Genomic DNA, 11,745 nt, shown 5'->3' on the forward strand with positions numbered 1-11,745 from the left:
AGTTATCCCCACCTCCCAACATGGTAAGAAATAATTTTGTAAAATCAAAAAACACAAAACCGCAACTGAGGTACTCGAGTTTCTGATCATGCAACTTTTCATATAATTTAAGAAAAAGTCATTTCTCAACACAGAAAACCACCAGCCTTCTCACTGGAACCATAAGAATTCAGAGCTTTTCTTGGCCCAGATCCGCAAGGCTGTGAAGCATTCCTCAGAAGTTCAAGGGCAACCCGATCTCTTTCTTTTTCGAAGAAAGAACTATCTGAAGATGTCAGCGTGTTTTGTTTTGTTCTGAAATCTGAGATATTGTGCTCCTGTCAGAGGGAGGCTGTGTTGGCTTATCTGAGAGAAATGTTTCCTTTCATTCGCTCCAATTCTCGGAACAAAGGGGAGAGATCACGCAATGGCGTCTCCTTTACCAGACAATCTATAGCCCTGGAAACACTGTCATGACCAATCAGTGTGAAAGAGAGAGTACCTCCAACTGCAGTTATCCTGGCTGAAGTATCCATAGAGGAAGCAGGCCACGCCTACCACAGCTGCAAGCAGAAGCATCTGCGTGTAGTAGCCCAGCCAAGCAAAGTAGATTCCAATCTTCTCTCCGTAATACTTCCTGGAGAGAGAGAGAGAGAAGGTGTTTTTAAGAGGATCATCGCTGTGTAGCTTCATCCTAGCATGGCTGTTTGGGTTTTAAGTAAAGGAAGCTTTTTACATAAACACTCCCGTTCAGTTCACCCCTCCCGCATGCTCACCTTCACAGCGGCGCCTCATTTTAACTATGGGACAGAAAGGATGTTACATGTGCAGAGGCAGAGGGAGTTTCAAAGTGACCAATGAAGGGAAAAGCGCAGCAGAGGGGCCAGAGGGGGTGTCCCTTGTTCTTGATGAAGACAAGCACTGTGTTAGTCTCTGAAAGACCCTCTAATATGTGGGAGTCTGCAGCCTATTCAGCTACCCACTATTATGTTCTCAAAGAAAGAACAAGAAGTGAAGTATAAAACCCAAACCTTACTGCTGATACAGTGGTCTTTCCATGTACGGGGTCCATTTCTAAGAAAACAGTTGGTACCCCTGACCCCAGCTGGTGCTACCCCACATACCAACCGTGACTTCTCTACACACATACCTATATACCTATGGTGCACTAAAGGAAAACTAGTAGGAAAATATAAGTCGCTCTTTTTCACAAAACACTACTTTCTTTGTGACCACGGGTAAGAGAATGAACAAGAAGCAGGCACAAGCTATTCCTGCCAGTGCAGCAAGCGAGGCCCAGGCAGTTGCTGTGCTGCGGGCTTTCTACTGTCTCCATCTTGGTCTGTGGAAACAAGAGAGACTTACGAGGAATTGTAGGTTCACCATGGAGCTGAGCAAGTCTCCTTGGGCCTCACCTAGCGGGAACTCAGTTGTGAGCACAGCCTAGATTCCTGGGAGGCTGGAGGTCCGTCCAGCGCCACAGGCTTCAAAGAAAGGCTAGGAGCCAATGGAGTGAGTTAGGACATGAGAGGAGCAGAGGGTGACATGTTCACTTAACTAGGGCTCTGTGTCTGGACAGCCGGAAAATAGCAGGCTTGGGGTAGTGCCTGGAGATAGCACGTTGGCAAGGGTTGGGCCATTTCAGCCCACTTTCTCTTTACTATATTCTTGCTCTGCTTTCAAAGAGGCTTCCATGATGGCAAAAGGCTTGTGGGCTGGAAGCCTGCTCCCCAGTGTGGAGGGATAGGTGGTGGGCCTTTAACAGGCAGACCTAGGGAGAGGTCATGCAGGAAGCATAATGACCTCAGAAGGTATTATGCAGGTTCTCATGATACCATTAGCTCTCCAAGAGGACTACAAGGTCCTGTCACACCATGTGCTTAGCCCCCTTTGTCCCCAGCGTCCCTGCCACGAGGTCACCTACCCTAAGAAGACACAACCAGCACGCCCCTCACCAGAAAGAGTACGACGCTGTTTGGACTTGGAGTCCCCCAGACTGTGTGTGAAGTAAACCTCTATTCTTTATAAAGTAGACTGGCCCAGGTGTGTTGTCAAAATAATGCAAATTAGGGCAACACAAGTCTTATAAACCATGTATTTTGGATATGACATATTTAAAACCGGGATCCTTAGAAGCTGAATGGTCAAACTTTCGAATGGGAGAAATATTCTGCCAAATTTAGGTAAATGTTCAAGCAGTCTTCACATGGATATTCAGTGACAGAGAACTGAACTCTTCCTACAGCATTCCTGGTACAATGGAGTCAAAATCAGAAAGGCTCTCCAGACCTGAGACCTGTAGAGACCTGTCTCCTACGGGGAATGTGAAACTGGGAATAAAGAGGCTAATTTTGGATGTGATAGTCTCTGGTCATTGTCCACCAAAAGGGTTTTCTTAAAGTATCAGTCTAAAAAGTTAGCCTTGACTATTTTGTTTCTGTGTCAGGGTCTCACTGAGTAGCCCAGGCTAGCCTGGAGTTCCCATCCTCCTGCCTCAGTCTCCCAAGAGTTGAGACTGCAATGAGAATGACCAAGTCTGGCAGCTGGCAATTAAAGGGGCAGACAGTCCCCAGCCATCCGACCCTGCTGCACCCTCCAACTGCTGCCCAGATGCACATCTCAAATGCATTTCACTCCACACACTGCTGCTCCAGCCTGGAGCACCAGCCCCTGCCTCGTGCACACATCGACACCTCTGTTTCCATCCCATTGGCATCGTTTCTGGCCAATGACCCTTCAGAGACGAGTTGAGGAGCCTGCTCGGTCCGTTTTCCTCTGTGCACTCGGTTCTCTCAGGGGTTAAGAGCCATCCTGATGAACAGCTCTCTTTAGACAGCCCCCAACCTGGACTTCTGGGGCCGACTGAACCCTCCATTACACTCTTTCCTATCCCATTTTTATTTTCCCAAAGCGTCATTCTATCCTCCAGTGATCCTTGCTGCCATCCACTCAAACTTTATCTTCTTTTCCCACTCTGAGGTCAATGAGGGGACGTTGGAGGAGCTTTTCTTTCCTGGGGCAAGGTGGCTTCCCACAGATTGTTCTTTCTAGTTTGCTTGGCTCAGTTTTATAAAAAGAAAATCGACCCCTTTTGATAATCCCAGGGAACTGGAAACAAAGGTCAAGAGCCTGGGTGCGTGAGCAGTTCCTGGTGAGAAGAAGGGAGCACCTGGGATGGGGCTGGGGTATTAGCAATGCACTTGATTGACTTAGAATAAGAACCCATCAAATCACGGTACTGTGGCCAGACACATCTGGTTTCCTGCAGAAGGAGGTGAATGAAATGGAAACTTCCCAAAGATGGCAACATAGACAGCCTGCCACCCTTGGGTCCTACACCCAGGGATTCAGCCGACTGCTAACTAAAAACATCAGGGGAGTCTACAGCTGCACCATGCTGGACGCACCCAATCTTGCCTGAAGGCTTTGGGGGCAGATTTCATCTACATGGATATTTTCAGATTCTTCTCCTGATGTCACTCCCCAGACAGTACCTCAGAGCACCCACTTATATGGCATACACCACTTTAGGGACTGTGAGTGATCGAAAGATGGCTTAAGGTAGATGGGAGGAGGGGCACGGGGCATGTAAAGGTGATGGCCTCTGATGTAAGAAACCTGGACAGGTCTCCTTAGTCTCAGAGGCTCCGGAAACCGGTTCCTCATGAATGCCCAAATGTGTTTACATGTATACACCCACATACTGTTAGCTCCTGGGTAATCAGAGTTGACAGAAGTACCCCTGTGTGACAATAATCTAGACAATATCCAATGAGGGAGGACTAAGGAGGACCAAATGAGATAATTAAATGATTCTTTATAAAGTAATTAACCTAACAAACCATTTTTAATGGCTGCTACCATCACAAAAACAGAGGCGACAGGGCACCATGCTAACAGAAGTACACAATACTGCATGTTAAGTATCCCTACACAAAGCAGGCCATGCCCCTAGACAATGATGGTGTTACTGCAGCAAACACGCAGGACAGAGGCGAGCTTCAACAACAAACATCACAGCGCCCAAACCACCAGCTTCTGAATTATGACCCTGATGTTCTGAGAGACAAGCCCCAAAGCAGTCAGAGTTTCCTCTGAGATCCTGAAATGACATCTGACAGCAGAACAACACTGAAAATGTTCAACCTGACCTCGCAATGAGCCAATGACTCTCGTACTTACTCCTATGCAACAAAGAATCCTACATCTCTGAGGGGTAACCTCTAACCCCTGAGAGAGAAGTTCCATTCACGGTAGCATCCCAATGAGAGTGTCTTCTTGTGAAATGACTCAAGACTGAGCCCATCACATCAGAAAGGCCAATCATATGATTGCCAAGTGAGTTGGCTGGACCTGTAGTGGAATAATCCTTCTGTACACTGTGAAAATAGGTTGCTCTCATTGCTAATAAAAAACTGATTGGCCAATGGTGAGGCAGGATTTTTGGGGCAGAGAGAATGCTGGGAAGAAGAAGAGCATAGTTAGAGGAGATGCCAGCTAGACACAGAGGGAGCAGAACGTGCACAAGATGAGGTAATAAGTTATGAGCTATGTAGCAACATAGATGAATAAAAATGGGCTAATTTAAAATGTGAGAGTTAGCTAGTAATAAGCCTGAGCTATGGGCCAAGCATTTGTCATTAATATTAAGGCTCTGTGCATTTATTCTGGAGCCAGTAGCCCTGATAAAAACTCCACCTACATGGACCCACAGGAATAAGAAGGGACTAGATTTTTTTTTTCAGTACCAGCAATCAAATCCAAGGTAGGCCTTACTAAGATAAGTGCTCCACCATTGATCTAAGAGTAGACACGGGGGCACATAAGTTATGATCCATCCACTATGGGTACCTAGGGAAGCCTTGAGAAAGCCCTGGGTATCACAGAGCTGGTTGAGCCCCTCAGGTTCGCAATGCACAGACACCACAGGGTACCCCTGAGTCCTTCTCACTGGAATGCTCTCTCCTGCTCACCTGATAAGGTCCAAGGGCTGCTTCTTGTATATGCTCCGCGGGTGAGCCCACTCCCTGTACAGGAGGTAACGTTCACTAGGACAGTTGGGGTCCTCCGACTCATAGTTGAATCTGCACTGAGGAGCCAAAAGGAAGAAATGAGCACCACAGTCCTCAACTTATAAACCTTACTGTTAAATATGGCACCAATGGCCATTTGTGGGAACTGGGGCCCTACTTGTTGGAAGGGACAGCCATGTCATTTAATTCTTAGTGATTCTAAAATAAGGGTGAACACATTATTGACCTTGGGGGTTGTTTGGGAATAGAGATGGTAACGTATGCTTGGACAGTGATGCTAGCAGCTGTCATTCCTAGGGAACAAGGCAGGAAGGTGGCGGGAGCCCCCTGGATGCTGATGTTCTGAAGTGAGGCAGTGTTAATCAATGAGACAACTGGGCCACTTGAGACCTCAGATCCTCACAATCAAGGATTACCTATCTGAAAGTGCAGTCCTTCATGAATGGTGGGCAGACCCGGCCGCTGATTGTATAGCAGCAGGCCACTGCAATAGCCAGTGCTTTATTGTCTCTCAGTTCAGTAATTATATTGATGACACAGAGAAAATAAGTGTCATTCATGCACAGAACCATATTACCACGGAGCCCAGCCTTGGTGCATCCCTGATCTTTGTTTGCCTCCCCGCTATACCACACAGGATCACTCCAGGCTTGGAGACAGAGAAGACCCAGCAGATGTCAAATGGATATTCTAGGACTGTGCTGCCCCACACTGACATCCAGAGAATGATGTTCAGCTGGCTCTGAAGTTCAGAGGCTTCCATTGCTAATTTTGCTGGGCCACAGAAATAGAACAAACTTTCAGGCTCGGTGGCCACGCTGGCTCTCCCTGGAGGCTCAGTCTTTGCCATCTTGTCGCCGCCTCGCACTCTCTGCTTATCCATGCGAATCAAGTCCTTGTTTGATGCTCTAGTTTTGTTCTGACATATGGTACACTTTAAGACTGTCTTCACCCCCCAATGCACATAACACACAGTAACAGTAGCAATGATCAAACTCAGTCTTTGCTTTCTTTGGTTGTAGAGATTTTGATTAAATTGGTAGTAAATGCAACAAAGTAACAATGTGATTGATGTGGAGTTTAACGTATTTCAATGACAGGGTACTGTAAACACTTTTAGATATATAGTATCCTCCCACATACACGGTCATGAAGGACTGGAGTGATCACATTTAGAATTTTCAATCCATAGGAGATGCTAGGAGCTTACTAAACACTCCAGTGGGTCACAGCAGCCTTTGAACAGACCTATCTATTTTGACATCAATAATCTTGGGCTATGTCACTGTGACATGAACGCCGATAAACCCTCTTCTTGACATCCTGATATAGCCTGGAAATAGTATTTTAAGGGGGAAAAGTCTATTTACAGAAAATGTCAAATGAGAATGTCTAACATTTTTTTCCTTACCAAACAAAGGACCCTGATTTTTTCTGGTAATGACATCTGTTAGTAATTATGAAAGTAGCTATCACTTAAATGACAGGGACTGCTATTTTATATAAATTTCATGAACTCTGAAAACAACTCTGTGAGGTAGGAACCATTACCACACCTTCCTTACTGATAAGGACACAGAGGATATATGGTTCGCAAGCCTATCTAGCTGGGCAGCAGAAGAGTGGGACTTTTCTTCCAGAAACTCACACAGCCTAAGCGCTGACCTGTGTGATCTGTACTGGTGCCACATTGCCCGAGGGAGGGAACCGCTCATTCTCCCTAGTCCTTTAAACCCAGCCCTGTCTCTACGCCTGGGGTCATCAGTGATCCTTCCCGCCATTACCTCAGTCTTACAGAGAGTAAAGGACTGAAGGGCAAGGAGTCGAGTCCTTCCCGGTTGGTACCAGAGTACTCACTGGACGCCTCCAGTTTTGTCACTTGACTTACATCATGCAGAGGGAACGCTGCCTTGTAGATTCCAGAACTGACCAGTCTATTGATCCCAAATTTGTTAACGTTGTTCATCACTTGGTATTTGACTCGAGAGAGGATGAAATAAACCTAAAAAGATTTTGAAACAGACCATGTCGTCTCGATGGTAGAACAAGCTCATGCAATCATTGTTTAGTGTAGCAGACATCTGTCCGCACCGAAATGATACCAAGAAAACTAATAATAGTATTTTTTTATATTTTGAGAACAGAACCACAAGAACCCAACCAAGCGGCTAATTCTTCAATAGCAGGTTTCAAATCACACCGAAACAGAAACGGTGTTCTGCTTAGTACTTACGATGCGGCTTCTGGTGGCAGGGTTGAAGAAGGAATCTCTATCTTGGATATAAAAATCATTCATCCGGCTCTTCTCAAATGGGGCAGTGAAGAACTCCTGCTCCGGCTTGATGACACTCTCGTTCACGCTGAGCACCTTGGTGAACCAGTTGAGAGTGTGGAAGGGTGAGCGGGTTTTCAGGTCGTTGGGCTTCAGGGGGAGTTTGATGTGCATGATCTCAGCGTAGGTGCACAGCACTTCCCAGGGCGCGTGCACTTTGACGAACACAAGCTTGTCATCAGAAACCTAGGCGGGAAAAACAGAAACCAAACAACTGTTTTCCTGATTTTAAAGCACAGATGTTCCCAGCCCCATGCTCCAGTAGGTTTTCAAAGAAAAATCCATGTAAACAGGTCTCCAGCAAATGTGAAGATAAAATCAGATCAGTAAATGACTACACCTTCTCTACTGAAAGATAATTCTTTAGTTTGAATTAAGAAACCCAGAAGTAGCAATTTTTTAAATATTTACTTGCAAAGTTTTATTTGTGTGTGCACGTGTGTGTGTGTGTGTGTGTGTGTGTGTGTGTGTGTGCACTTGTGCAGGTGCTTCACACAGCAGCCAGAAGAGAGTCTCAGACCCCTCCGAACTGGAGTTACAGGAAGATGTCCTGAGAATAGAACTTTGGTCCTCTACAGGAGCAGCAAATGCTCCTAACTGCAGAGCCATTCCTCAAGACTCAAACTAGTAATATTCTAAGTGAGAGAAGTCACTGCTAATTTGTTGTCACACAATCTGTTAGTGACCTAGAATAACAACACTGGAACACTCATAGCAATGCTATACTAATGAAAAAAAAACCCTCTAAACCTGGAAATTGGCTGCTTTATCTATTTTATATCTATCCATTACACTATATGGCCACTGATGTAAAAACATCATACTCTCTGCTATAGATATGCGGTCTATCAAAGGAAACGGTAAGTTCTAAAACTGAAACAATTCCCTCTGAGAGAAAGACGTGCACACGGTGCATCTGTTGGTCATGTGTGGAAGTTGGAGGCTCACTCTCAGTAACCTGCGCTCACCTCCAGTCCTGCACTCCTGGGACTGAACTTGGGCCATCAGGCTTCTGTGGCGTATGCCTTTGCCTGCCAAACCATCTCTTTGGCCTGTGGTATGTGCTCTGTCTGTCTCCCTTCCCACACTGCCTGCAGTCTGGCTGTGGCTGCACGTTTCCCACGCCACATCTCAATTCCACGTGATGCACAAGCTCCCAAGCACAGCGGTTCACAAAGGGTTCCACATAAACTAACACTTACCGATCGTGTTGCTTCCAGCTGCAGGCCGTGACAGATGAGGTTGGACTCATACGCTTGTCTTTTCCTCTGAAAAATAAACAAGAACATATGTTAGACTTGCCAGTTTTAGTAGAAAAGACCTTTTTTAAAAAAAAAAAAAAAGAAAATAAAATAGTCAAGGGTTTTGACCTTAAAGAGACATATTTGCTTGAAATGGAAACAATGAGTTGGCTGGTGATATGTAGGTATTGGCCTCAAAGGGAATCAAGAGAGTGTACTGGATTCCCTATGCTGTCTAGAGAGTCAAGGACTGGCCTGGTGGGGCTGGCCTGGAGGGGCTTTGGTCTTTTGGAGGTACATAAAAATTACTGTGGTACAATCTCTAGCTCCCAAGAGCACACAAAAGGAACTTTTTGAGTTCCATTCACTGATGTTATTTTTCAGAGTTAAAGATTCCAGATGTTTAAACTTTTGTTCCTATACTATACATTCAAATGATGATATTAGATGCATGTAGATTTAAACACACACATGTACACACAAACACACACTTTGTAAACATGCCTTACCTAAGACTACAACACAACAGAACAAACAACTCTAACAAGATTCACAGTATATGCAATGAAATGTTCAGAAAGCCATATACATGGCAAGGTATACAAAACAGGGAACCAGCTGCAAATATACTCGCACCCCCTTGGTTACATGGCCAATTCAGTAGATGCTGGATAGCCTGGATGTAGTACCAAGTTCTAGATGGTCAGTCATCTGCAAAGAGAGGCTCAGGACATAAGGAAAGCATGCAGACATGTGGCCTGCTCCTGAATTTCTGTCTTGAGATCCCCTCATGACATAAGGTTTAAGCTGAAACAAAACCTTTCTTGTCCAAGTTGCTGTTGGACTTGACTTGGTGTTGATCACAGGAATAAAAAGGACACAAAACAATGAAGAAGCAGTTGTGCCGTGAAAGCAACAAAGCGAAACAGCGGATGGAGGGCAGTTAAGAACATCGCCATCACTTGGACTGGAGGTCTGTTTCCTTTGGTTACCACCTCTATAACCCAGGAAAGGAAACAAGTCCCCTGGGCCTAAGACTTCTCGCCTGTTCATACTACAGGAGTGTCCTCTTGAGATCTTCATGAGAGTGTGAGGTAAGTGGCCTGACACATATATATCCAAATTTCCACATCTTTTCTTCCTTCTTTCCTTCCTTCAAGATTTTATTTATCTATCTTATGTATATGAGTGCTCTATCTGCGTGTACTCCTTTATCCCAGAAGAGGGTATCAGATCCCACTGTACATAGTTGTGAGCCACCATAGGGTTGCTGGGAATCGAACTCAGGACCTCTGGAAGAGCAGCCAGTGCTGTAAACCACTGAGTCATCTCTCCAGTTCCCTGAATTTCCATTTCTGATAATGGCAGAGATGAGTTGAGGCAACACTCTCACTGAAGACAACTGGGAATCACCACTGAGTCTTTTTCTTTTCTTTTTTTTTTTTAAATAAAAAAGGGACATCAAATTTAATTTAAAGAAAACAACCTGAAAGTAACTCCAAGAACAATGGGCAAACAACTCCTGAAGAGCAAGGAGGCTGGCGACACTGACAGGAGGCTGGAGAAAAGGAACATGGGATTTAGCTGAGAGGCTATAAGTTACTTGGAAATGAACTTTCTTGAGGGTGGAGAGATCCTTGGGTCATTTCTGATATCAGAATGCATGTGAGCTTCTCTCTGTGAGTGTTCTGTACATCTCAAGAGGCAAAGTCTCCATTTCCTACACAGGATCTTCTTCTGTCTCAGCCGACTCTCAATGGAGGGGCAACTAGAACAACACCATCTCCCCGGACGAAGAGCATGGGGATGTTCCGTTTCGTTGATTTATATATCTCCTCATACGTCTCTTCATCAATCTCTATTGTTGTCACAGTTTCTTCCACATCTCCCAGGATCATATTTAAATGTTGATCATAAGCATGTAATCTGCCTCGAAGCTCTCTGTCGTTTCTCATCTTCACATAAATTCGCTCATCCAAACTGAGCCTGATGAGATCCAGGGGCTCCTCTACAGTACTGGTGGTCTGTTGCTGATCTACGTCGTCCGCCATGTTTCAAACGCTGCGCCCTTTCCCTGAGTCTTTCATTTTAAAACAACTCCATCAGTTATATGCTGCCAGACGGAGGTCAAAATAATCCAGGGGAAGCAGTCAGCCACTTTTCCCAGGGAGTACCACTTCTGACTTGATACCGAGGAGCAGAGAAGGCCCTGAGCTGCTGTGTCCCAAACACAGAATGCTCCCATTCAATACAATGTGGACATAGCATATGGTTGACCCTGAGTCCACGTGTAATCCCTGATAGCATTCCACAGAAACACTGGAACCTAATACAGTTTTATCTGTACTCAATGATGCCATAATCTATTAATAATCAAATAGCACTTTGTGCATGTGCGAGATAACTCAGCGGAGAGATACCAAAGCAAGCGCTGGAACTCCCCCAAAGAGAGCCACCCAGCTGAACTCAAGGCTCAAGGTGCTGCTTCCCTACCTGCTGCCCTGCAAGTGCTAGGAGCTGCTAAGGCCCTCCTCACCATCTCTCCAAAGAGTCTTTGGACATTTCGATCTTTTCTACCCCTGGACTGTCTTATTTCCAGCTCTCCTTGGGGAGTAACTCAGTTTATTCTTCCCTCAGTGTATTTCGTCATCTGGAGTCCAACCTTCCTGTTTGTTTTCTCATGGCGATGCAGCCTTGGTCCTGACCACATCTTTACCAGTGAAGAAAAACACTTGAATTTTGTGGAGTTTGAATGAGAATGGCCCCCATCAGTACATATATGTGAATGTTTGGTTCCCAGTAGATAGAACTGTTTGGGAAGGATTGGGAGGTGAGGCCTGGTTGGAAGAGGTGTGCCACTGGGGGTAGGCTTTGAGGTTTCAAGTGCCCACACCAGTCCCAATCTCAGGTAGTCAGTCTCCCCCTCCCGTGTGTGTGTGTGTGTGTGTGTGTGTGTGTGTGTGTGTGCAGGGCCATGGGTGTGTGTGTCTGGGTGTGGAGGGGCATCATGTGTGTGTCTGTCTGTGTTTTAGGGGGGGCATGAGTGTGCAGTGTGTGTGTGTCTGTGTGTGTGGGCATGTCTGTGTGCGTGTGTGTGTGCCTGGGTATGGAGGGACATCATATGTGTGTGTCTAAGGGGGGGCATGGGTGTGTAGTGTGT

The 11,745-nt window shown here is 45.7% G+C and overlaps 1 protein-coding gene and 1 pseudogene across 2 annotated transcripts in view; both read right to left on the reverse strand.

Moving 5' to 3' along the window:
* Ano6 (anoctamin 6) overlaps positions 1 to 11,745 on the reverse strand; it is a 170,798-nt gene that overhangs the window by 45,203 nt on the left and 113,850 nt on the right. For both annotated transcript variants that reach the window (XM_005354007.3, XM_005354006.3), the window contains 5 exons: positions 8,547 to 8,612; positions 7,246 to 7,530; positions 6,901 to 7,014; positions 4,953 to 5,068; positions 482 to 616 (listed from right to left, as the gene is read on the reverse strand). In XM_005354007.3, the coding sequence (XP_005354064.1) occupies positions 482 to 616; positions 4,953 to 5,068; positions 6,901 to 7,014; positions 7,246 to 7,530; positions 8,547 to 8,612 (716 nt within the window). The remainder of the gene's footprint in view (positions 1 to 481; positions 617 to 4,952; positions 5,069 to 6,900; positions 7,015 to 7,245; positions 7,531 to 8,546; positions 8,613 to 11,745) is intronic.
* LOC101991840 lies at positions 10,019 to 10,659 on the reverse strand (annotated as a pseudogene).

This window comes from Microtus ochrogaster, chromosome 15 (genome assembly GCF_000317375.1).
Source record: "Microtus ochrogaster isolate Prairie Vole_2 chromosome 15, MicOch1.0, whole genome shotgun sequence".
NCBI classification, from domain to species: Eukaryota; Metazoa; Chordata; class Mammalia; order Rodentia; family Cricetidae; genus Microtus; species Microtus ochrogaster.